General features: G+C 44.1%; 3 protein-coding genes across 8 annotated transcripts; 1 reads left to right on the top strand and 2 right to left on the bottom strand.

Moving 5' to 3' along the window:
- Nucleotides 1-6,823: 6,823 nt before the first annotated feature.
- Nucleotides 6,824-12,725, bottom strand: LOC132451728 (uncharacterized). Of its 3 annotated transcripts, XM_060044348.1 has the most exons (8): nt 12,566-12,700; nt 10,631-10,707; nt 10,168-10,374; nt 9,962-10,083; nt 9,594-9,863; nt 9,315-9,424; nt 8,688-9,239; nt 6,824-6,936 (listed from the first exon to the last, which is right to left on the bottom strand). In XM_060044348.1, the coding sequence occupies exons 1-7, from the start codon at nt 12,594-12,596 to the stop codon at nt 8,692-8,694; spliced, it is 1,365 nt and encodes a 454-aa protein (XP_059900331.1). In that variant the 5' UTR covers nt 12,597-12,700; the 3' UTR covers nt 6,824-6,936; nt 8,688-8,691. The 3 variants fall into 3 exon arrangements, with proteins under 3 accessions (XP_059900331.1, XP_059900332.1, XP_059900333.1); XM_060044349.1 differs by lacking the exon at nt 6,824-6,936 and having other exon boundaries at nt 8,656-9,239; nt 12,629-12,725; XM_060044350.1 differs by lacking the exons at nt 6,824-6,936; nt 10,631-10,707 and having other exon boundaries at nt 8,656-9,239; nt 12,566-12,706.
- A 1-nt stretch (nt 12,726) lies between these two features.
- oxnad1 (oxidoreductase NAD-binding domain containing 1) lies at nt 12,727-19,977 on the top strand. 3 transcript variants are annotated; one of them, XM_060044353.1, is made up of 8 exons: nt 12,727-12,856; nt 13,207-13,336; nt 13,650-13,713; nt 13,791-13,894; nt 15,691-15,832; nt 17,829-18,074; nt 18,412-18,526; nt 19,096-19,977. In XM_060044353.1, the coding sequence occupies exons 2-8, from the start codon at nt 13,230-13,232 to the stop codon at nt 19,251-19,253; spliced, it is 936 nt and encodes a 311-aa protein (XP_059900336.1). In that variant the 5' UTR covers nt 12,727-12,856; nt 13,207-13,229; the 3' UTR covers nt 19,254-19,977. The 3 variants fall into 3 exon arrangements, with proteins under 3 accessions (XP_059900336.1, XP_059900337.1, XP_059900338.1); XM_060044354.1 differs by lacking the exons at nt 12,727-12,856; nt 13,207-13,336 and adding an exon at nt 13,389-13,553; XM_060044355.1 differs by lacking the exons at nt 12,727-12,856; nt 13,207-13,336 and adding an exon at nt 13,389-13,562.
- A 545-nt stretch (nt 19,978-20,522) lies between these two features.
- On the bottom strand, nt 20,523-25,582 carry rftn1a (raftlin, lipid raft linker 1a). 2 transcript variants are annotated; one of them, XM_060044351.1, is made up of 5 exons: nt 24,973-25,582; nt 23,665-23,774; nt 22,648-22,751; nt 21,986-22,061; nt 20,523-21,645 (listed from the first exon to the last, which is right to left on the bottom strand). In XM_060044351.1, the coding sequence occupies exons 1-5, from the start codon at nt 25,367-25,369 to the stop codon at nt 21,163-21,165; spliced, it is 1,170 nt and encodes a 389-aa protein (XP_059900334.1). In that variant the 5' UTR covers nt 25,370-25,582; the 3' UTR covers nt 20,523-21,162. The 2 variants fall into 2 exon arrangements, with proteins under 2 accessions (XP_059900334.1, XP_059900335.1); XM_060044352.1 differs by lacking the exons at nt 23,665-23,774; nt 24,973-25,582 and having other exon boundaries at nt 22,648-22,884.
- Nucleotides 25,583-25,588: the final 6 nt, after the last annotated feature.

Raw genomic sequence — 25,588 nt, 5'->3', positions numbered from 1 at the left:
CGTCATGAAAAGAAACATAAGGAGTAACACTGTCGTTTTTTATTGGTCGTCATGAAAAAAAACATAAGGGGTAACACTGTTGTTTTTTATTGGTCGTCATGAAAAAAAACATAAGGGGTAACACTGTCGTTTTATATTGGTCGTCATGAAAAAAAACATAAGGGGTAACACTGTCGTTTTTTATTGGTCGTCATGAAAAAAAACATAAGGGGTAACACTGTCGTTTTTTATTGGTCGTCATGAAAAAAAAAAAAGGGGTAACACTGTCGTTTTTTTATTGGTCGTCAAGAAAAAAAACATAAGGGGTAACACTGTCGTTTTTTATTGGTCGTCATGAAAAAAAACATCAGGGGTAACACTGTCGTTTTCTATTGGTCGTCATGAAAAAAAACATAGGGGGTAACACTGTCGTTTTTTATTGGTCGCCAAGAAAAAAAATATAAGGGAGATAATAGAAATACACACATACATTTTAATGTCATGTATATCCTCTTTATTGATGATGGATTATTATGTATTGTCATCGCCTCAGTGGTGCAGTGGAGTGTACTCTGCCTAACCCCCTGGAGACCGGGGTTCAAGTCCGGTTGATGTTTTCTGTTGGATCGTCGATATTCATCAAATAATAAAAAGGGGGTACCACTGTTGTTTTTCTTTGTTCGTCATGAAAAAAAACATAACTGGTAAAAACATAAGGGGTAACACTGTCGTTTTTTGTTGGTCGTCATGAAAAGAAACATAAGGAGTAACACTGTCGTTTTTTATTGGTCGTCATGAAAAAAAACATAAGGGGTAACACTGTTGTTTTTTATTGGTCGTCATGAAAAAAAACATAAGGGGTAACACTGTCGTTTTATATTGGTCGTCATGAAAAAAAACATAAGGGGTAACACTGTCGTTTTTTATTGGTCGTCATGAAAAAAAACATAGGGGGTAACACTGTCGTTTTTTATTGGTCGTCATGAAAAAAAACATAAGGGGTAACACTGTCGTTTTTTTATTGGTCGTCAAGAAAAAAAACATAAGGGGTAACACTGTCGTTTTTTATTGGTCGTCATGGAAAAAAACATAAGGGGTAACACTGTCGTTTTTTATTGGTCGTCATGAAAAAAAACATAAGGGGTAACACTGTCGTTTTCTATTGGTCGTCATGAAAAAAAACATAGGGGGTAACACTGTCGTTTTTTATTGGTCGCCACGAAAAAAAAATATAAGGGAGATAATAGAAATACACACATACATTTTAATGTCATGTATATCCTCTTTATTGATGATGGATTATTATGTATTGTCATCGCCTCAGTGGTGCAGTGGAGTGTACTCTGCCTAACCCCCTGGAGACCGGGGTTCAAGTCCGGTTGATGCTTTCTGTTGGATCGTCGATATTCATCAAATAATAAAAAGGGGGTACCACTGTTGTTTTTCTTGGTTCGTCATGAAAAAAAACATAACTGGTAAAAACATAAGGGGTAGCACTGTCGTTTTTTGTTGGTCGTCATGAAAAGAAACATAAGGAGTAACACTGTCGTTTTTTATTGGTCGTCATGAAAAAAAACATAAGGGGTAACACTGTCGTTTTTTTATTGGTCGTCATGAAAAAAAACATAAGGGGTAACACTGTCGTATTTTATTGGTCGTCATGAGAAAAAACATAAGGGGTAATACTGTCGTTTTTTATTGGTCGCCACGAAAAAATATATAAGGGAGATAATAGAAATACACACATACATTTTAATGTCATGTATATCCCCTTTATTGATGATGGATTATTATGTATTGTCAGTGGTGCAGTGGAGTGTACTCTGCCTAACCCCCTGGAGACCGGGGTTCAAGTCCAGTTGATGTATTCTGTTGGATCGTCGATATTCATCAAATAAAAAAAAGGGGGTACCACTATTGTTTTTCTTTGTTCGTCATGAAAAAAAACATAAGGGGTAAAAACATAAGGGGTAACACTGTTGTTTTTTATTGGTCGTCATGACAAAAAACATAAGGGGTAACACTGTCGTTTTTTATTGGTCGTCAGCATAAAAAACATAAGGGGTAACACTGTCGTTTTTTATTGGTCGTCATGGAAAAAAACATAAGGGGTAACACTGTCGTTTTTTATTGGTCGTCATGAAAAAAACCATAAGGGGTAACACTGTCGTTTTATATTGGTCGTCATGAAAAAAAACATAAGGGGTAACACTGTCGTTTTTTATTGGTCGTCATGAAAAAAAACATAAGGGGTAACACTGTCGTTTTTTATTGGTCGTCATGAAAAAAAACATAAGGGGTAACACTGTCGTTTTTTTATTGGTCGTCAAGAAAAAAAACATAAGGGGTAACACTGTCGTTTTTTATTGGTCGTCATGAAAAAAAACATAAGGGGTAACACTGTCGTTTTCTATTGGTCGTCATGAAAAAAAACATAGGGGGTAACACTGTCGTTTTTTATTGGTCGCCGCGAAAAAAAATATAAGGGAGATAATAGAAATACACTCATACATTTTAATGTCATGTATATCCTCTTTATTGATGATGGATTATTATGTATTGTCATCGCCTCAGTGGTGCAGTGGAGTGTACTCTGCCTAACCCCCTGGAGACCGGGGTTCAAGTCCGGTTGATGTTTTCTGTTGGATCGTCGATATTCATCAAATAATAAAAAGGGGGTACCACTGTTGTTTTTCTTTGTTCGTCATGAAAAAAAACATAACTGGTAAAAACATAAGGGGTAACACTGTCGTTTTTTGTTGGTCGTCATGAAAAGAAACATAAGGAGTAACACTGTTGTTTTTTATTGGTCGTCATGAAAAAAAACATAAGGGGTAACACTGTTGTTTTTTATTGGTCGTCATGAAAAAAAACATAAGGGGTAACACTGTCGTTTTATATTGGTCGTCATGAAAAAAAACATAAGGGGTAACACTGTCGTTTTTTATTGGTCGTCATGGAAAAAAACATAAGGGGTAACACTGTCGTTTTCTATTGGTCGTCATGAAAAAAAACATAGGGGGTAACACTGTCGTTTTTTATTGGTCTCCACGAAAAAAAAATATAAGGGAGATAATAGAAATACACACATACATTTTAATGTCATGTATATCCTCTTTATTGATGATGGATTATTATGTATTGTCATCGCCTCAGTGGTGCAGTGGAGTGTACTCTGCCTAACCCCCTGGAGACCGGGGTTCAAGTCCGGTTGATGCTTTCTGTTGGATCGTCGATATTCATCAAATAATAAAAAGGGGGTACCACTGTTGTTTTTCTTTGTTTGTCATGAAAAAAAACATAAGGGGTAAAAACATATGGGGTAATACTGTTGTTTTTTATTGGTCGTCATGAAAAAAAACATAAGGGGTAACACTGTTGTTTTTTATTGGTCGTCATGAAAAAAAACATAAGGGGTAACACTGTTGTTTTTTATTGGTCGTCATGAAAAAAAACAGGGGTTGAAAAAAAACAACTGTTGTTTTTTATTGGTCTTCATGAAAAAAAACATAAGGGGTAACACTGTTGTTCTTTATTGGTCGTCATGAAAAAAAACATAAGGGGTAACACTGTTGTTTTTTATTGGTCGTCATGAAAAAAAACATAAGGGGTAACACTGTTGTTTTTTATTGGTCGTCATGAAAAAAAACATAAGGGGTAACACTGTTGTTTTTTATTGGTCGTCATGAAAAAAAACATAAAGGGTAATACTGTTGTCTTTGACAATTAAAATATAAGGGGTAACACTGTCGTTTTTTATTGGTCATCATGAAAAAAAACATAAGGGGTAACACTGTTGTTTTTTATTGGTCGTCATGAAAAAAAACAGGGGTTGAAAAAAAACAACTGTTGTTTTTTATTGGTCGTCATGAAAAAAAACATAAGGGGTAACACTGTTGTTCTTTATTGGTCATCATGAAAAAAAACATAAGGGGTAACACTGTTGTTTTTTATTGGTCGTCATGAAAAAAAACAGGGGTTGAAAAAAAACAACTGTTGTTCTTTATTGGTCGTCATGAAAAAAAACATAAGGGGTAACACTGTTGTTCTTTATTGGTCGTCATGAAAAAAAACATAAGGGGTAACACTGTTGTTCTTTATTGGTCGTCATGAAAAAAAACATAAGGGGTAACACTGTTGTTTTTTATTGGTCGTCATGAAAAAGAACATAAGGGGTAACACTGTTGTTCTTTATTGGTCGTCATGAAAAAAAACATAAGGGGTAACACTTGTTTTTTATTGGTCGTCATGAAAAAAAACATAAGGGGTAACACTGTTGTTTTTTATTGGTCGTCATGAAAAAAAACATAAGGGGTAACACTGTTGTTCTTTATTGGTCGTCATGAAAAAAAAAAAAAGGGGTAACACTGTTGTTTTTTATTGGTCGTCATGAAAAAAAACATAAGGGGTAACACTGTTCTTTATTGGTCGTCATGAAAAAAAACATAAGGGGTAACACTGTTGTTTTTTATTGGTCGTCATGAAAAAAAACATAAGGGTAACACTGTTGACGTTGACAAATAAAATATAAGGGGTAACACTGTCGTTTTTTATTGGTCATCATGAAAAAAAACATAAGGGGTAACACTGTTGTTTTTTATTGGTCGTCATGAAAAAAAACAGGGGTTGAAAAAAAACAACTGTTGTTTTTTATTGGTCGTCTTGAAAACATAAGGGGTAACACTGTTGTTCTTTATTGGTCGTCATGAAAAAAAACATAAGGGGTAACACTGTTGTTTTTTATTGGTCATCATGAAAAAAAACAGGGGTTGAAAAGAAACAACTGTTGTTTTTTATTGGTCGTCATGAAAAAAAACATAAGGGGTAACACTGTTGTTCTTTATTGGTCGTCATGAAAAAAAACATAAGGGGTAACACTGTTGTTTTTTATTGGTCGTCATGAAAAAAAACATAAGGGGTAACACTGTTGTTTTTTATTGGTCGTCATGAAAAAAAACAGGGGTTGAAAAGAAACAACTGTTGTTTTTTATTGGTCGTCATGAAAAAAAACATAAGGGGTAACACTGTTGTTCTTTATTGGTCGTCATGAAAGAAAACATAAGGGGTAACACTGTTGTTTTTTATTGGTCGTCATGAAAAAAAACATAAGGGGTAACACTTGTTTTTTTTTGGTCGTCATGAAAAAAAAGAACAAGGGGTAACACTGTTGTTCTTTATTGGTCGTCATGAAAAAAAACATAAGGGGTAACACTGTTGTTTTTCATTGGTCGTCATGAAAAAAACCACAAGGGATAACACTGTCGTTTTTTATTGGTCGTCATGAAAAAAAACATAAGGGGTAACACTGTTGTTTTTTATTGGTCGTCATGAAAAAAAACATAATGGGTAACACTGTCGATATTTATCAATTATCAAAAAACACTGTCGTTTTTATCAAATGAAACATGAGGGGTGACACTGTCGTATATTACAGTTTTTGTTTTTGGTCTGTTGGCTGCAAAACATTCTGAGTTAGCATACATACTTGATGATTGAGCCACTTTACACACACTTTTTATATACCATAGATTTGTATAGTCACTGGCCCCCTTTAAATTGTGCATTTATGCTATTACTATAGCCTACTATTATTATTGACACTTTTCTTTTTAGAAAATTGTAACTTTAATTTCAATTTTCATATTTTGTTCTTTGGTTTATACATTTGAATACTTGACTATCATGATTCGTGGCACATTATATATTTATTTTTACTCTTTTTTTTACGGTATTGGGTCTGTGAATTTGAGTTTTTATTTGTTTTGTTACACTTATATCAAAGTATATTACACTATAACTTTCTTCATAGGATATTTTATTAGTCTTTGACATTTATCAAACCAATAGGCTATACAATGTAATCAATATAAATATTGTAAACATCACTGTATTGCAAAGTTAATTCAATATTAATTAAATATGGATGGATAGACCAATAGGCCTATTTATTTATATATATTATAAAAAGACCTATTGGTCTATCAATATCTAAGCTAGGTATATATTATTCTTTTTTATTATACTGACGCACGTATATTTATTCTGTTCAATGAGATGTTAACTGATAACATATAAGCTTTTGGTTATGGTAGCAGCCATGGTGACAATGGCTGGCTGCCACAGGTCGCTCATTCAGCCATACCTCTGGTTGGTTGCGACCTATTTTCGCCAAAAGGGTCGCAACGCTTTTATTGTCGCGACCTAGTCGGTCAGCCTGCCAGAGCCAGCTGCCAGCCGCAGCCAGCGGCCAGTGGCCAGCGGCAGACAGCGGCCAGCCGTGGCTGTCGTCGCAGCCAGCCAGCCGATACCAGCCAGGCGTCGCAGCCCGTCAATACGTCGTATAATTATCATACCATCCTACTAAAACATACAAAAATGTTAAAATGAAAGAGGCCGATTGCGTCAATAAGTTTGACTAAAAGAGCAAAACTATGACCATCCGTGGAGAGAATCGAACACCGGCCTTCATGATTGCTAACCTAGCATGACTACCGCTTGTAACACTGTGGCATTGGCTTCATATTATTGCACTTATTGTTATAGAGTGATAGATGTTTATCACTCTATAACGAAGAACTTTGTGCATAATATACGTTATTAGGCTTAATGACATTTAACAAAACAAATAGGCTATATATAAAATACATTATTTGAATACGCCCCAAATTACAACTAATATATTTTATTGATACTGATAGACCAACGATTTCATCATTTAAACTGTACTTAAATAGAAAAATATCAAAACAATATTAGCACTAAAGAGCTTTAGGTAGCTTTCGCCAGAGAGCATGCACTTTCTGGTACTTCAACTGACGCAAAAAAAAAGTTAATAACATGCCAATCAACTGATTATATAGACTTTGAGCGAGCCAGCCAGTGACCACAGCGACTGAAAGCAGCCAGACGAGCGACCCACACAGCGACCAATGCGACCTACGTCGCGACCAATGCGACCTACGTCGCGACGCACGTCGTTGGCCACTCAGAGAGCTCGGCCCTACAGAAACTGAGAGTGGTAGAACAGAGAGCAGCTGAAACAGGCCTCCGCATTAGTACACAGAAGACCAAAGTTCTCAAGGCCAATACCAAGACACTAGCAAGCTTGACAGTAAACCAACAACCACTAGAGGAAGTTGACTCCTTCATTTACCTGGGAAGCGAGGTAGCGAGTGATGGTGGATCAGAAGGGGACGTTAAGAGGAGAATAGGCAAGGCAAGAGCGGCATTTGGAATGATGGGGGCCATTTGGAGAGCACGCAACATCACCCTCAGGACCAAAATACGGCTATTCAATTCAAGCATTAAAACCATTCTCCTGTACGGATCGGAAACGTGGAAAACAACAAAGAAACTACTAAAGAAGCTACAGGTTTTCACAAATCACTGCCTAAAGAGTAAGACGCATCCTCAACATCAGATGGCCTGACAAAATAAGGAACAAAGAGCTGTGGGAAGGAACACACCAACCTGCCATAGAAGTGGACATAATGAGACGAAGATGGGGACGGATTGGGCACACATTACGTAAGCCGAGGAACACCATCACACGCCAAGCCCTGCAGTGGAATCCGCAGGGTCAACGTGGCAGAGGGAGGCCAAGAAACACCTGGAGGAGGAGTGTTACAGCAGAGATGGAGAGAGCAGGCTATAGATGGCAAGACCTGGAGAGGCTGGCACAGAACAGGACGAGGTGGAGAGATATAATCAGTGGCCTATGCTCCAACTTGGAGCAACAGGCCTTTAAGTAAGTAAGTATGCCGGCCATGGACCTATGCCGGCTCGCGAATCTTTTTTTCGTAGGATGGTCGGGGTAAGTAAGTACCGTCTTTTTCGCCTCTGATTGGTTAGATGGGCTCTCCTCCGATTGCTTATTTGATTTGGCACTGATACGTCATCTCACGTTCAGGGGGCAGGGCAGGCTGTCTGCTAGTCTACCGCCAACAGAAGTAAACTAACAGTGAAGTGCGTTCCGTCAGAATTATTTTCATTTTTGTTTAGATCGTCTTTCGATTAGTCCTAGCTGTTTGGTAGAGTTTATTTTTGAGATTTTTCATAGCCTGCTTCGATCGTGGTTAGATTAGCCCTAGCTGTTTGGGGGACTTTTGTGATGAAAATATGAACGTGGAATATAAATCTGACCAGCCTACGTTTCGTAAATTCGCCATGGTTCTAAAGCAGTTATCATATTAAAGAGTAGCCTACATAAGCAGAGTTATGCTATGAATAAAAACGGCACTATTTTGCCCAGCTGTGTGCAGTGCAGGTCAGTCCATATTCTAGACAAACTAGTGATAGCCTACATCATAATTATGATCAGCTTTGACGTAAGGGTCCATTAAATAATAATACACACAATTACACAGAGGGAACAATGGAAAGCAGCGAGAAATGTAATGACTACACTGCAGTTGAGTAACATTGACCACAATCTCTAACAATTAGGCTCCAAGTTTTCCCAACCAGCAAATAGGCTTATAAGCAGTACGATTAACAGAACAGTCAACACAGAGTTGACTCCCTGAGGTGACGAAAGATGTGTTGGTCCTAACTTGCATTCTGCCTGCTTAATATAAACTATTTAATGAAACTATTATGTCCAAGTTATTTGGCTACAACATATGAATGAAGCAGCAGTCAGCCAATTGTAGAAAAGACAACACAGTATGATTCAAATATGACAGATTTTATTTATTATGAACCTTAACACACTTAATCATTATATTTTTTGCTGTGTTGGCCACCTAGGGAAACACCAGCAGAGACACACTGGGCAATGGTGTGGGGTGCCGGTCTCCTTGGCAGTGCACCACTCCCCTCTTTAACCTTCCCATACTTGTATTCCCTCAGGGCTCTTTTTGGAGGTCGACCAGTGATGACTACCCGTCTGCCCCCCAGCAGAGTCTTACGGCGAGCATCAGCGGTAGGCTGCACGCCTCTTTGTGAGCTAATTTCCAGACCTTTTCTTGGCTGCATTTTGATGTTACGCGCAGCAGCACTCCTCAGCTTCCCAAATGTAGACAGTGCTGAGACCAGGCCGCTGTCAGTATGGATTTTATCATAGGAAGACACTAGGGATTCTATTGGGGCTTGGAAGGTCTCATGATCCTTTTCAAGCTTGTCCATGAGGCCATCAAACATGGATCTGAGACGACCTTTGAGACACTCAGCAACCAACTCACTTTGAGAGGACGCTCCTGCAGCGGCAGAGCCGTCTAGTGGGGTTGGGGGAGCGGTTGTTCCAGCTTGTTCTTGGGTGCCTATTTCGCAGAAACCCACGTTTATTTCAGATCCTGGCATGTGATTGGCAAAGGACCAAGACGGGAAATACGCACGTGTCTCACACTGTTCCTTGTTGTAAACCTCCAGACGTTCCTGGAGGTTTTCAAGCATGGCATCCCCTGATACAGCTCCATACTCCTTCTTGAAAATGGAGTAGTATAATCTGTGAAGGCAATAAATATATATATATATATATATTTTTTTTTTTTTTTTAATAGTATAGCAAAACCTTATTAACAGCTGTCAATGTCTTGCACAAAATTGAGATGACTACATTTCCTACCTGCTATTAACCAGATCATTGTTTTTGAATAAGCAAATATGAAACTGACCGGTAGCAGAATTGGACGTCTGGACAAATGGACCTATCTGCAGAGGCATGCACACATGAATCCCCCTGCTCCTCCTGGAGGTCATATTTCAGGGTGTTTAGGGCTGAGAAGGGGGAGTGCCCACTCTGAAAAAGTTTCACCAGCTTCTCCACGGTCTCTCTGGCCACATCCCCCTGCTGTAAGGATTCGGAACCACCAAGGCGGTGGTTGTGGTGATGTTTGATGGTCACATGCAACAATAATCCCTCCTGAATATGAGTATCAATAGATCTATAGAACATGGAAAGGAAACATGAGCATGTAACCTGGATTAAACAGTATGTCATGTTCATCTCTAAATTATCATTCTGTTATGTGTAATAGCCAACCTGGACTTCCTGTTATCCCTATGGCAGTGCTTTTTCAACACAAGGTAGAGCCCAGCGGGACAGTGTGTGTTTCTTTTGGTGTAAGCCGTCTGCCTTGTCTTGAGTTGGCATTTCATGTCAACCTTTGAACATAGAAATGCTTCATTAAAGCCTTGACTATTTAAACAATTAAAAAAGACAAGAAACAGGACTATTGTAAATCTTACTCGATAGCTGTTGCGCCGAACTTTATCCTCTGTCATAGGATACGTTTTGTCCACTCTTAAGGTCACTCTTGATGACCGTTGGAAGTCCTCCAACCAGGTCTCTGCCTCCTCTCTGGTGGCCAGTTGAAGCTTTAAGGAGGCTGTGAAACCCCTCTCCAGGGGTGTGTATTTGCAAATGAAATTGCAGTGACCCTCAGGCAGAAGTTGCTGTTTAAATAAATGAAATATAATGTTAGTAAATCAACCACATTATTGTAAAAGGGAAACTTACAATCAACTCTTTATTTGCAGTAGAAAAAAAGTGCAGGTCATTGGTAGAGATGAGAACCGATCAACACAACGAACAACGCACCCTAACTGTAAGCCTAACCTTAACCATTCAATACCTGTGTCGATACCTGTGCCAAAACCATTTATGACTGGAGCATCGCTCCCTGTCAGTTGACTTATACCTAATCCTCACCTCAAGATGATGCGGTATGATGTTCGCCAACTCCTCCTTTGCACAAATATGACACCAGCGACACTTAACTGTCATGGCTGCACACACACACACACACACACACACACACACACACACACACACACACACACACACACACACACACACACACACACACACACACACACACACACACACACACACACACACACACACACACACAATAAATATAATCGGTCATATTTGAATCATACTGTGGTGTTTTTTCTACAATTGGCTGCCGCTTCATTCATCTGAGATGGTTGCACCAGCAGAACGTAAGGTCCCTCTAGGCTACGTTGAACGTAAATCGTCCAAACTTTCGACTTTACACTCTACTAAAAAAATAGCAGTTGCATCAATCAGATAGTGTCAACGTAACACTAAGTTATAACTTATATTTTACACCTCCCCTCTAGCTGGTTTAAGTTCCATTCTAACGATAAAGACCGTTAAAAGATTACAACACAAAGGATGGCTATTCGTTTTGAGCAATGGGAAGAGGAGTTTCAACGCGGTTTGCGCCGGGAACGGATGTCCGTGATCGTATCGATTCAGTATGTTGATGTTGATTTATATGCCCGATTTCGGTTTTGCCGGGCGGAATTACTGAGAATAACCGGCCTTCTTGACCTGCAGCACAACACAAATCGAAATTCGGCTCTAAATCCAGCGATGCAAGTGTGTTTGGCTCCGAGATATTTTTCCGCTGGGTCCTTTCAAAACCTATTGGTGACTCGGTCCAAATAAAAACAACTCGAGCCCACGTACAAACCAACATTTCTAGAGCTATTCCATACAATGCATAGCCAGGTCAGACCAAAACTCACGACACACACGACGAATAGCATACAAAGCATATTTATTTATTGATTATAAAATCCGCCATCAAATAGCTTAACCTCACGCCTATACCGTCCAAGTAAATTTTGGAGAATAAATGACAGTTTTGTTTGCCCTCTCAATTGGGTGCTACTGCTAACGCGTCTTTCTTCACTCGGATAAGGTGGAAACTTGCCAGTACTTCCTTAAAGGCACCCAGTGCAACTTTATGTAAACATTCAATGAAAAATAAACATTCAATTTCTAGTCTTTTTTACACGTAGTAAGTTTCAATAACTCCATACCATTACATATCGACATTCAAGGAGCAAAGATGAGACGTCGTTGTGTGGTGAGAACTGATAGAAAATCGTAAACAACAACAATCGCCGGTGGGGAGAAGCCATTTTTCCATTGACTGGAAGCCTGCTTTATTTATTGTAGGTTACAAAAAATAAAGAAAATGGCGGCATTGTTGTTGTTATCTCACCACACAACGACGTCTCATCTTTGCTGCTTAAATGTCGGTATCTAATGGTATGGAGTTATTGAAACTTACTACGTGTAAAAAAGACTAGAAATTGAATGTTTATTTTTAAGCCTCGAAAGTTGCACTGGGTGCCTTTAATACATTGGTGGCTGTCAAAGATTGGCTTGAAATTATTGGTACAATTTACGCACTACTAGTAACGTTACAACTTAAGTTATGGTGGTGCAACCAACATTTACAACATCTTTAGTTAGGGTTAAGGCGGACTTTACACCCGAACTTATGATCGGCTTTACGTTCTGCTGGTGCAACCGACTTGAAGCCTACTAAAAATTACCATCATGTTTACTTTGGTAATAACTTGGACAAAATAGTTTCATTAAATAGTTTCTGTTAAGCAGGCAGATTGCAAGTTAGGACCAACACATCTCTCGTCCCCTCAGGGAGTCAACTCTTTGTTGACTGTTCTGACACACACACACACACACACACACACACACACACACACACACACACACACACACACACACACACACACACACACACACACACACACACACACACACACACACACACACAGTAATTACTAGTAATGTTTAACATACAGTTAATGTATCTGCTACACGCGCCGGCCATGAAATTGGAAAAATAAATTTGACGGAACGGACTTATCACTGTTGGAATGAGTTCGTTTACTTCTGTTGCGGAGGTTGACTTTCCGACAGCGTACGAAAAAAAGATTCGCCTGCCGGGTCATGTGACTTCATCATCAGCTTCCGGAGGTCAGAGTTGAGTATACCGGTATGCTCTATGTAACCATCCACATGAAGAAGGTTATACCATGGTCATAACAGAACAAATGATGAACATCGTTTGAGATAATAACGTCTTATAGGGTAAGAATACAACCAGAGGCATGTCTCTAATAAACAAATAATGTCAGACACGACTTGTTAGCATGAATGTTTGAAAGCTAATTGCTGCGACATCAACCTATGACAGTCTTCAGTCTTTATTGTGATAAATTCAGCTACCAAATGTGAACATCATCTTATCTGAAAGTGTGATTTTAAGGTCAAGGAACGGTTGTCAAAGTAATTTTGACGTGGAGAATCGTATTCGCCACCGTCAACCACGGATGTGTCAATACATAACTTAACCTCAATGATCAGATAGTCAACAACACACAATGTCGTCGTGGACTGGTTTAGTTAACGCGTCTTCGCTTGTTTATCCGATTTTCTAGTGTTTGTTGCTGCTTGGGTCGTGATGAGCGTCCCGTCCATACTAAGAACAGCTGCTCGAAACTTCCTCCCGCCGGGGAGAGGCTCCAGCCGGCTCCGCTGCCGGGCATTGTCTTCCTGCAGCAACACAAGGTGAGCTTCATCTGGAATATACACACCTTTGTTGAGGTCTGCTACACACCCGTGCCATTGTAGAGAGAGACGTCAGACTGTAACGAAACCCGTGTGGATCGTTTGGGGTTGGAAAAAAAAGACAACAATACGTGTCAAGCTTGCCAGGTTTCCTATTGTGATTGACTTGGAGATATTTGGAGCTGGCTGACCGAGCGGGGAAAGTCAATTTGACTCGGTAGTAGTGGTGTGTTTGATTGCTTTTGGGCTAATACCATCATACCTTGTGAATGTCATGCCTTAAACTGAACCCTCTGCATTTTCCCAATTTTAGAAAAATGTCTTCCAAAAGACAAATGGACCATCTAGAAAAGACTTCTAAAGACTACAGGCAGAATGTAAGTTGTTTTTGTTTTTATGGTTTGTCGTATCATTGATGCTTGATATTAATTTACGGTTGGTTATTTACTTTCAGGCAGTTTATCCGGCTCAAGTGTGCGGCATCATCCAGGAGTCTGACACCGTGAAGCGCCTGAGAATCTCCGTCCATCCAGACTTCACCTTCAAGGCAGGGCAGTGGTGAGGACTTAATAACATCATCTGACGCCCCCCTTGTCATTTCCTTGACAAGAGGGATTTATACACCGGATTTATAATTATTTATTTTCATGGACGGTATATGCTGTCAATCAGCACAATAATGACAGGAACATTAATAGTTTAAGTTCTTAAGAAATACAAACAGATTAATATGTGATCAGTTAGAACATTGTTTTTCTATTTTGTAAGCGTACAAATGCAATTTTACCAGGCATAAGAATTTGTGAGTGGGGATCTGGGGTCAAGCTAACAAGGACAAATTCTAACCAAAGCTGAACTCAAAATGTACTGGAACCTAGTTGTTATGTACCCATTAATTTAGGTCATGCTACAAGTCCACCACAAGAGGGCAGTATTATTTAAGATTTTGGCCCCTTAAAAACGAATTTAGGTTTTTAAATTGTTAACATTAACTCCCATTCCCCCTTTGTTATTTCCCAAAGGTAATGCAAATTCCTTGAGCAGTGTTTCTAACTTTTAGATTTCTTGCTTCTTAGTACTTTCATAAGGCCACAATAGAAGAGGTATTTGTGTGGATACCCAACAGAGAACGGGTGAAGAGAGAACATGTATGATATCACTGCACACTTAAGCAGCCAAATGAGCCAAATAAATATCTATAGCATCAGTTGGAGAAAAGTCACTACATTTCATACAATACTGGCCTCCTGTAACTATGGAGCCGACCCACTGAGCTCTTCAAGCAGCCATGTGTTTAAGCAGAGTGGAACATGACTAGCGAGTGTGGTGTGAACGCCGGGCCATACTGCAGGTGGGCGGCGCTGGTGAGACCCGGCACTGAGTCGGCCCGTTGCCACGGCGGCGGGGGATAATGAATGGAAATGGATGGAAATTCTTGATTTTATTTATATAGAAAATAAGAATAGGGTTTTTCTCTGCGGAGGCAAAAATATGGAAGCGTGTTTTCTAGAGTGTGTGTGTGTGTGTGTGTGTGTGTGTGTGTGTGTGTGTGTGTGTGTGTGTGTGTGTGTGTGTGTGTGTGTGTGTGTGTGATAGATGAAGTGGTGTGTCTGTACTACAGTTAGATGAAGTGTGCGTGGGCGGCACATATGTTGTGCATATTTGCGCGGCGGATCCATATTTAATACGGCCCAGAGGGCCGCCGACCCGCGGTCACTCCTCGCCAGCAACAGCGGGGTCTTTGTGCTCCAGCCGGCTGAGCGACGCGCTCCGCTCCCCGCTCCCCCCGGAGCCCGGCGCGGTTCTGCCGCTCATCAGGAGCGACCAACGGGACGGGACAGTAGGGTTGCTGTTGTTTCCCAGTTATGAGACGGGAACAAACCTATTTCCTTCCTGCCGTCGGCTGGGTTGCTAGGATAAGCCACCCCACACCGATGCACGCCTGTGTACTCTACTCATGCACCCACCCACACACACACTAACACACTGTAAGCTGAGGGTCAAAGGATGTCGCCCTTCCCTCATTGGTGCTGTAACCCTGAGACACGGCTTGTGTTGGTCGGGGCATGAACTCGCCAGCAAGCCATCGAAGGGAGGGAGAAGCAAAAACAATGGCTGTTTGTTGTTATTATCACCATACGGTTGCTGGACAGCATTTGTTATTTTCTTTACTTGGAGCTGGAATTGGGTTTAGCAAACTGAACAAGGGTTCAACGTGCCCAAAGGCACCGCTTTTCTTGTCATGACTTTGCATGTAAATTATAATCGGTTGTCAGGGCAACAAGAATTGGCCCTCTAAACGTGTGTGTGTGTTTGTTTTGTGTGTGTGTGTGTGTGTGTGTGTGTCTGCGCAGGGTGGACTTCTTCATCCCCGGCGTGGAGAAGGTGGGGGGTTTCTCCATGTGCTCCTGCCCGGGCCTGCTCCAGAGGGAGGGGGTCATTGAGCTGGCGGTCAAAAAGGCCCTGCACCCCCCAGCCCACTGGATCCACACCGCGGTGAGGCCAGCCTTGAGGTCAACGCTTACTGGTTGTCTTTTTAACCTGTAGCCTGGTGCCCTCGTCTCCTGTTCATTCCCATGAACATTGATTTCCCTGTCCATTTTCATTGTTGAGCTAAAGTTCATGTACACACAGAATCGAATGGCTCCTTTGGTGCAGGAATGGAAAGGGGTTGATTTATTTGCAATGCGTTGGCACAGGGGGAAAATACATGGTAATTGTTTAATGTACCGGTAATAAGATTTAGTGTAAAAGGAAAATTATGTTATTGTCCAACCACACTCATTAATTAGTCTGGATTGACATTCAGGTGAAGAATTTGTTTGTTATGAGACTACATTGGTTTGAGTTAAAACCAACGGTTGTGTTATGTAAATCTGAGGAAAAAACTGACTATAAAGGTTGAATCTCTGAGTGCTCAATCACCAGTCACGTGTTCTTATGAATGCACCATAGCTATCATTTTGTAGAATTTGATGTGTTCTAAAGATGTGTGGGTGCATGCAACACAGAAAACAGTGACGCATAAGGCATATAAAGAGTACAAGGTTTTGGTGTGTGTGTGTGTGTGTGTGTGTGTGTGTGTGTGTGTGTGTGTGTGTGTGTGTGTGTGTGTGTGTGTGTGTGTGTGTGTGTGTGTGTGTGTGTGTGTGTGTGTGTGTGTGTGTGTGTGTGTGTGTGTGTGTGTGTGTATGGGGCAGATGGCAGGGGAGCGCTTGACATGGTCAGATGTTACCGATGATGGTCCGGCCGTCATCAGAGGTGACGGGGACATGCGGTGAGAGGAAGAGGAAGTGAGTGATTGAGATGAGCCCCGCTCGGGGGGGTCGTGTAGGGGGTCACCGCGTGGGCAGCCTGTGCGAGGCGGAGTAATGTCAGCCAATCGCCTGGGGTCCTGCGGTGCTGCTGCTGCTTAAGGAGCTGGGCGCGGATTAATGTCCCCCACAGCCTCAATTGTGCTCGGAGGCATTGAATGGTCGGAGTAACTTGAAACAAAATGGTTTTTCGTTAATGTCGTTTTGAGGTTTATTTGCGGGGATTTCAGTGTATTTAAATAGCTGATAGTCTGCACTGGAAACATAAAGGCTGTTTCAAGTGTTCTTTGTAACCACAGTTGTTATAATCTCTCTCTCGCTCTACCTTTTTCTCACTCGGGTTCTCGCTTTCCCTCTCTCGCTTTACCTCTCATGCTATACCTCTCGCTCTACCGCTCTCTCTTGCTCTCTCGTTCTACCTCACACGCTTTACCTCTCTCTCTCTCTCTCGCTTTATCTCCTTCTCTCTCTCTCTTTCCCTCTACCTTTCTCTCCCTCTCTCTCCCTCTACCTCTCAACCTCTGTGTCTGTAAGTGTTTGATGATGGTACCTAGTGACTAGCGGGGAGAAGTGTGTCAGTTAGGCACCACGATGTGGTGCAGTACTTAAGAGACCCGGTGCATTGTGCTTCGGGGATTATTGGCTGAACCTTTTACCGGAGAAGAGTAAATGTAAGACTACAAAACGCAGAAGCAATGCTTATTTTGGACTTCAAGAAGCCCACAATCATTCCCAGGATGCTTAAGCACACAGCTCACAAAATGTGTTCCACTCGCATACGTTTCGATTGTGTGCGTGTGTTTTCTGTGAACTTAAGACGCACATACGCGCGGATTTGAAAGCCTCTTCACTGTGCGGACCTCCCGAGGCTAGCGCCGGTGGTTCGGAGGAAGGCTTGTCCACCCCTTATTGCATCCAGCGCGGTCGCCTCCTTAAGAGAAGAGACGGCTCACACGGAGAGCACACTCTGACCTTCTCCGCAGAAAAAAAGGCGCAGTGTGTGTTCCACCGCCCGCCTCGGGGCTCCTCGCACTGCCTGTTGTTCTCTAACCTTTTCCACCGTTGTGTTCCTTGTCTCTTCATCTCTCTCCCCCGCCCACGTGTTTGCCTGCCGCTCCTCATCTGACTCTTCTCTCTCCTCCCCCCCCCCCCCCCCCCCCCCCCCCCTTCCCCCACAGTGCACGGTGGGCGCCCACGTCGCCATGCGGGTGGGGGGGAACTTCTTCTTCGACCCGCGGCCCGCCCACGCCCCCGCCGACCTGCTGCTGGTGGCCGGGGGCGTGGGCATCAACCCGCTCTACTCCATCCTGCTGCACGCCGCCCACCTCGCGCGGCAGCACCACGCCTCCGGGGGGCGGGACTACCGCATGGGCTCCGCCCACATGCTCTACAGCGCCAAGAGTGTGCAGGAGCTGCTGTTCAAGGTACGCACACTGTGTGTGTGTGTGTGTGTGTGTGTGTGTGTGTGTGTGTGTGTGTGTGCGTTTCCCATTCCCCCTACTCCCCCCTTGAAAACAAGTCATTCCAAACTATCTCCGATCAATGCAATGTTCCGCCTCAACAGTGGAAACGACGTCGTTTATTTTGTTTCCACCGTGGAGAAGAGAGAGAAAAAAAAACATTTAAATTCTCTCGCCGCGCTCGTGAGAGCAAAGGCAAGTTATCTCTGAATAGCGGCGCTAGATTGAGCACGCAAGGGAATGCGCAAATGAACCGGGGAACCGACCGCCATCCATCTTCCCCTGCTCCCCCCCCCCCCAGAACACCATCTTGGAGCTGAGCCGAGAGTTCCCCGGCCAGTTCTCCTGTGACCTGCGCGTCACGGAGCCCTCCCAGGACCCCGCCCGGGACCAGAACATCCTGCCCGTCACCCGCCGTGAGTACACACCGGCGCACACGGGGGTCGGCGGTAATCGAAACGGGGGAAAAAAAACAAAAAACTTTGAACACCTCTCAGCCAGCGCCACCCGGACTCCCACCTCGGGATGGACCGCGGCCAGCCCTGCTCAGCACTCAGCGACAGCGGCAGGGCGAAGGCCAGGGAGCCACTGGCGCCGGCTCCACGCCTCACCGTGGAGCCCCTGTAAAAGTTTTGGGCTGTTTAGCTATTGGCAGATGCTATTAAATCGGATCCATTTCATCGAGGAGCAGATGGGGGGGTAACGCATCAGACGCCCCAGCTACACCCACTGCACTATCCCTGGCCTCGCGGCCTGCCAAAGGGCCCTTGAGCCTGATGGAAAGCAGCTGTTGTGTCATTGTGAAGCGGCGTTGGAGCAAAATCAATTTCATGGCTCGAGTTAACCGTGCGTGCGCACCCTGCTGTGCACGCACGCACACACATTTGTTTTGTTTGTTGATTGAGTTACCGTCAGGTTGGCGGACAGTGTGTCCGTCCCGGTCGATCTACATGCAGCCCCGTCACTCACCCGTTCTCCCCCCCAGGTGGGAGGATCACGGAGGCAGACCTGCGGGCTCACGTGGACCCCCAGAGGACCCTGTGCTACCTCTGCGGACCCCCGCCAATGATCGAAGCCATCTCCCAGTCCCTCATAGACCTGGGCCTGCCCAAGGACCGGATCCTCTTTGAGAAGTGGTGGTAGAACTCAGACCCCCCCCCTACACACAGAACTCAGACCCCCAGAATCCCACTGGGCAGAGAACCCACTGGACCCAACATCTATATTTTAATTTTTTAATTTTTAATTTAAATCCTGAACGTGATGTTCTGGCCAAGGATGCAGCAGTACAACATGGGTTTACACCTTCAGATTATTGCAGGACTGCCACGCCTCTACTGTAAAAACATTTATACATGAAAATATATAAGCATATGCTTGCCTGTATGTGAACAGAGTCCGAACAGAGTAAGCAAGCCTGCAGCTGCTGCACCCTGATACATGGAGAGAACACCCAGGGAGTTGGCCTTCTTTTCTGGATTCAGTTGACGGCGTTGCAGGCTGACCACCAGACTCACAAACACCCCAGCAAGGCAGTGCTTGGCTGAAGACTGATGCACTTATTGACCTGCAGTGCAGCAGGGGACCTGCCTTTGAGCCCACAGGACTCTTGAGTGTGGATTAGAAACGGCCTGGCCCCTTCCTTTTACACTGTGCAACATGTCTGCCGTTACGTTAGACAAATATCTTCAATCTCTCCTTTAAATACCTCAGAAATGTGATATTATGCAAAATGTGTTTTTTTCTTTTTGATGCAATCAAAAAAAACGATAATGTTGTACAATGATGCCTGTGTACTGTTTTGGTACAGTGATTTAAAAGACTGAGGAGTATTTATATTTTGTGCAAGTAAAGATTTTAACAGGGAGGTAAAGCTGCCGGCTTGAGTCTTCTTTAGTCAGACAACAACGTATTCTGTTAGACAATTACGCCGGAAGGCCAATTTATAGAGTGAGAAAATGAATTTCTCACTTTAAAAATGATTGGCGACCATCCTCATTTTGCAACCCCACTCACACGTATACTGAAACGCATGTGCACGTTAAATGCCCATTCCCTCCTATTTTTTTTCTTCTTCTTCCCATCACGCTTGTTTGAACGCAATCACACATCCCCCCCCCCACCTACCCACCCACGCACCTGTACACAGAAATGGGTTCTCATTTCAGGTGGGCGCCAGAGTCTCCCATGGTGCACCGTAATGGAAGCTCTAGGAGTGCTCTGATTGGTCAGGATCAGCGAGCGTCCCTCAGCGAGATGGGAGCGATGTTCTCGTTCTCCGCTCTCGCTCGGCGGGGGGGGTCATGTTGATGGAACTCATTTTTGAGTTATCGCTGCAAATTATCATCGCACGCCGGAATACACTACCCAGATCTTTAACATGGAGGCAGAACGGCGGGAGGAAAGGGGGTTGTTTTTTTCCGTCAAGGATGATTTATTTGACGCCTGTGCCTCTATTTAAAGATGGTACCATCACACCACTTACACATAACACAGGTGCTCGGGAAATAAGCGATACAACAAAAGAATCGTTTATATCTAGTTCACTCAGCCAACCTGACCTTAGCCGGAAATCAATTTATTACTTCACCGACGCCAATAAACTCACATCCACTGTTTCCACATTTCGTCTGATTTGGTGTTTTTTCCTTTCTTAGTAATATGCTTCACATATAAAAATATGATTCCTGTGACATCATTACTCCCTTATGTTTGTACGGTCCTAGATAAGAAGGTTAAACGACAGGAATTTGAAGAACAGAAAAGTTAAGGCTTGGGCAGGAAACCTGCTTTACTTTAGTGTGTGGCATCCAGATACTCCTCAAAGGAGTAATTACCATATACAGGGAGCTAATGGGCTACAACCTCAAATAAAGGCTCATGTGCTAACACTCTACGCGGGCCAGATTTAAGACATTAGCCACAGCACTACAGAAACATCATACTGGCAATGGCCACAGATAATATAATCCACCAAACATAACTCCAATTAATAATTTTTTTGAAAGGGCTCAACCATTTTAAAATCCCACTCGGGTCCCTTGGTTTTACTTCAGCAAACCCCAGAGAAGAGCGCTCTCTCGCTCAGCTGGGGTTTGATCCTATCCTTCATCTCCTCCTCGAGCCCACTGTCCGCCCTCTGACACACGTCCGTCCATCTCACACTCTTCTCCTGCTTGGCCGTCGAGGCCCAATCCACCTCGGCGCACTCCTCTTCCTGGTTGCCGTCGGAAACGCTTCCTCCCTCTGACAGTGGTGGCGAAGAATCTGTTTGGAGTTCCGCCTCCTTCATTATCGCCTCCTCACCTCCCCAGGTGCCTGCTCCCTGGCACCTCTCCTCCTCCCGCTCCTCTTCCTCCACCATTAACCCTCCTTCCTCCTCCTCCTCCTCCTCCTCCTCCTCCTCCTCTCTGGTGTTGCCCAGCAGCTCGTCCACCTCGCTCTCTGAGACGGGGGAGGCGCTCTCCCGCTCCTTCTCGGGCGTCTCGCTGCTGTAGCTCTTCCTGGCCTTGCTGCGACCTCGCAGGTTCAGCATCTGAAAAGACAACGGCTCCGTTTGGACACGCTTCCTCTCTCTGGCAAACCGGCTCCTCCTCCTCCTCTTTCCTCTCTTCACAACTCACTAGACATACGACAGAAGAACCTCCTCGATGCCTGGGTCCCTGGTAGGGCACGCAGGCATGGACTCTTTGTCTATTATTAGATATGGAACAAAAAAGGCAGAAAGTACTTTTTTTTGTACGTTTTCCTGTACATCCCGCATTTAGCAACGTGACTGATGTTTAACGGCCCCTTCCGCGCGACGCTTCGCCTAAAGGCGGCGCAGACGGCGACAGATGTTTGAGTGGACCGGGTGAGAACGCCGGGGCACCCACCTTGAAGTCTTTCCTCTTGCGCTGCAGCGTGGGCCTCTGAAGGAACAGGATCTGCTTGGTTGACAAACTGCCGTCGCTGTGAGAAAGATGACGAAGGAGAAGAAGAAGAAGAAGGAGATGATGAGGGCAGCACCTTAGTTATTTCATACCGGCTCCTGTCATGTTACGATCGGCGGAGCGGCGGCGTTTGCTAGCTGGCGTCGCCGCCGTCGTTTCTACTCAAAGGTTGTCGTGTGCGACGTGGAAAAGTTTAGCAGACAGGAGCAGCCTCTCGCGTCAATAACAAAGCGTTTGCTCACAGCCGGGGGGCGGTGCGTTTCAAAGCCGCCCGAGCAGCGTGTGTTGTGATGGTGATTAGTCAGATCTCTCGCTTTCCACGCACTTTGTGAGCCTACCCTGTCAATAAAACCCCCCCCCCCAACACCACAGACGATAAACACATCCAAGATGTCAGAAAGACTTCTAATGGAAGACGTCACCAAACAGGCACTGGTAGAACAAAAACACGCTCAGTCCTCTGAGATACCTCTTGTGTGTTTGTGGTAAACATACATCCACAGAAAAGACATACTGGGACTGGAACAGAATCAATGCCTATGTGCTTGTGCTGCACTGTCGGCAAGGGATGGGAGGGGCGGGGGGGGGGGGTCAGAGGTCTTCACCTGTTTGTCCTGACAACAGGTGTTGGCAACACACACATCAGCCTCCAACCGTAGGGAGCCAGGGACTGGAGCAGGGGGATGTAGTCCGTCCTCACCACGACACCCTGGGCAGGAGACAGGGCACAGAGGATTAACCCCTTACCTCCCTCAATCCCTTATGGGACTCTCGTGTCGTGCACAGATGAATCATTCAGTGATTGATGACAGAGGGGCGTTTTAGAGGACACCAAAGTGTACTGAAGTGCACCACTGAGGCGATGACAATACACAAAAATCAATCATCAATAAAGAGGATATACATGACATTAAAATGTATGTGTGTGCTTCTATTATTTCCCATATGTTTATTTTCATGACGACCAATAAAAAACGACAGTGTTACCCCTTATATTTTATTTGACAAAGACAACAGTGTTACCCTTTATGTTTTTTTTCATGACGACCAATAAAAAACAACAGTGTTACCCCTTATGTTTTTTTTCATGACGACCAAAGAAAAACAACAGTGTTACCCCCTATGTTATATTTGATAAATATCGACAGTGTTACCCCTCATGTTTCATTTGAATAAAACGACAGTGTTACCCCCTATGTTTTAATTGACAAATATCAACAGTGTTACCCCTTATGTTTTTTTTCATGACGACCAATAAAAAAACGACAGTGTTACCCCTTATGTTTTTTTTCAGGACGACCAATAAAAAACAACAGTGTTACCCCTTATGTTTTTTTCATGACGACCAAAGAAAAACAACAGTGTCGCCCCTCATGTTTCATTTGATAAAAACGACAGTGTTACCCCCTATGTTTTAATGGATAAATATATCGACAGTGTTACCCCTTATGTTTATTTCATGACGGCCGATAAAAAACGACAAAGTTACCCCTCATGTTTTTTCCATGTTGACCAATAAAATACGACATTTTTACCCCTTTCAACGTTTTTGCGGGGATCCGAACCTGAGCTGTTTAGAGTGTTAACCTCCGAACTTATCAATGCACCGAGGGACCACTCACATCCACCACCGTCCACTGTTCCACCACGATGGCGTCGTAGGAGGTGGCCGTGCTTTCCTCGGCGGGGCTCTGGAAGATGAACACACTGTCCACGGACGATATCCCGCTGTCTGGAGAGAGGGAGATAAGAGTGAGTGTGTGTGTGTGTGTGTGTGTGTGTGTGTGTGTGTGTGTGTGTGTGTGTGTGTGTGGATGATGGAGTGTGTGAGGACGAGGGGTAATGATAGCGTGCGACGGGGAGAGAGTGTGTGATAGAGTGTGTGAGGGAGGTGGCGGCAGAGCGCGTGATAAGAGTGTGTGTGTGTGTCAGAGAGCGGTCCGGTGATGGTGTTTGAGTGAAGGTGCGAGGCATGGGGATAGAGGGAGGGGGACAGGGGGAGGGGATTGGAGTGAGATGGACAGGATGCGTTTGTTTTGGAGGAGAAAAAGTTCAATTCCATTCCAATCTCAGACAATTGATCCCCTTCCCCTGCTGGCTTAGGCTGTATCATGCCATGGGGTATCAACAGGGACTTGACACCGTGAGCCTGGATTTACAGCTCATAACGCCCAGCAAAATGTCCGCTAGTGTAGAAAAATATACTTTCAGCCTGGGCAAGTGTCAGACTTATCGTAAAATTGCCCTTTTGTTCTTAACTGGTTGTCGCATATCCGGACGCCTGGTACCGCCAGGCGTCCGGCCGAACAAGGAAAGGCCGATCGTCAAAGTCCCGGCTCTTCCATGTTTTGTCACCGCAGTGATGGAACGAGCACCTTGTGGACGTCAGGACCGCAGAGTCGCTCACCGGCTTCCACAAAAGACTCAAGATGCACTTGTTCAGAGTTCACCTAGACTCTGCACAGCCCCCCCCCCCCCCCCCCCCCCCCCTCTTACGCCATTATTGTATGTTGTATGTCCTTGCACTAAGCATTATCTAGCATCTTAGCCTAGCTATCTTGGTTTTAGACAGGGAATGGGTTAACCTAACAATTGGTAGTGCTTGGCCCTTGGTTCTACAATGGACGCTTTGGATAAAGGCGTCTGCTAAATCCCCTAAACGTAATGTGATCCCTGTCTGAGGATTGTTTATTAGACAAGAAAGCTTCCTAATTACACAGGTAATCTCCAGGAGGATATCATTGGCCTAAAATCTTGCATTGCCAGGCAAATGTCATTCAACAAATAATAATTGTATGGCGTCACCTCGACATACTGAGGCTGCCATTCGATTGGCTATGAGTCCAGAATATGTTGTTCCCTGGAAACAGCCCACTGTGGCTCTGCCCTTTCGCTATCGGAAATCCCCCAAATGCCACCAGACTGCGCACCGTTGTCGTCGGCGAGGTGGAAGAAGCCGTCGATGAGGCGAGCGCCGCTTGTGAAGTGCTGGGTCATGTGGTCCAGCCAGTGGGCGTCGACCTCGGTGGTTAGCCCCGCCTCCTTCTGTATGCAGAGCGGCACCCTGAGGGAGTAGAACCTGGACGAGTTCTCCAGCTCCCCCGTGTGGTTGTACAGCGCAAAGAGCTGGGTCCCTGAGACACACACACACACACACACACACACACACACACACACACACACACACACACACACACACACACACACACAGACATAGACACTCACAAACACACACACACACACGCACACACATACACACAGAGACACAGACAGACACACACACACACACACACACACACACACACACACACACACACACACACACATACACAGAGACACAGACACACACACACACACACACACACACACACACACACACACACACACACACACACACACACACACACACACACATACACACACAGAGACACACACACAGACACAGACATACACTCACAAACACACACGCGCACACACACACATTCACACAGAGACATACACAGAGACACAGACACACACACAAACACACAAACACACAAACACACA

This window comes from Gadus macrocephalus, chromosome 22, assembly GCF_031168955.1.
Source record: "Gadus macrocephalus chromosome 22, ASM3116895v1".
NCBI lineage: Eukaryota > Metazoa > Chordata > Actinopteri > Gadiformes > Gadidae > Gadus > Gadus macrocephalus.
The sequence above is the reverse complement of the archived record's forward strand: the minus strand, read 5'-3'. Positions and strand labels throughout refer to the sequence as shown.

Excerpts from the sequence above, each read along its gene's own strand:
- LOC132451728 (XM_060044348.1), bottom strand. The coding sequence starts at position 12,596 with ATGGCCGGCGCGTGTAGCAGATACATTAACT. Across the intron at positions 10,375-10,630 it reads TCATACCGCATCATCTTGAG|CAACTTCTGCCTGAGGGTCA; the intron begins GTGAGGATTAGG and ends TTATTTAAACAG. Across the intron at positions 9,864-9,961 it reads AGGGATAACAGGAAGTCCAG|ATCTATTGATACTCATATTC; the intron begins GTTGGCTATTAC and ends CATGTTCTATAG.
- oxnad1 (XM_060044353.1), top strand. The coding sequence starts at position 13,230 with ATGAGCGTCCCGTCCATACTAAGAACAGCTGCTCGAAACTTCCTCCCG. Across the intron at positions 13,714-13,790 it reads CTAAAGACTACAGGCAGAAT|GCAGTTTATCCGGCTCAAGT; the intron begins GTAAGTTGTTTT and ends ATTTACTTTCAG. Across the intron at positions 18,075-18,411 it reads TGCAGGAGCTGCTGTTCAAG|AACACCATCTTGGAGCTGAG; the intron begins GTACGCACACTG and ends CCCCCCCCCCAG.
- rftn1a (XM_060044351.1), bottom strand. The coding sequence starts at position 25,369 with ATGTGTGTGTGTGTGTGTGTGTGTGTGTGTGTGTGTGTGTGTGTGTGT. Across the intron at positions 22,752-23,664 it reads AACAGTGGACGGTGGTGGAT|GGTGTCGTGGTGAGGACGGA; the intron begins GTGAGTGGTCCC and ends TCTCCTGCCCAG. Across the intron at positions 21,646-21,985 it reads GCAAGAGGAAAGACTTCAAG|ATGCTGAACCTGCGAGGTCG; the intron begins GTGGGTGCCCCG and ends TTGTCTTTTCAG.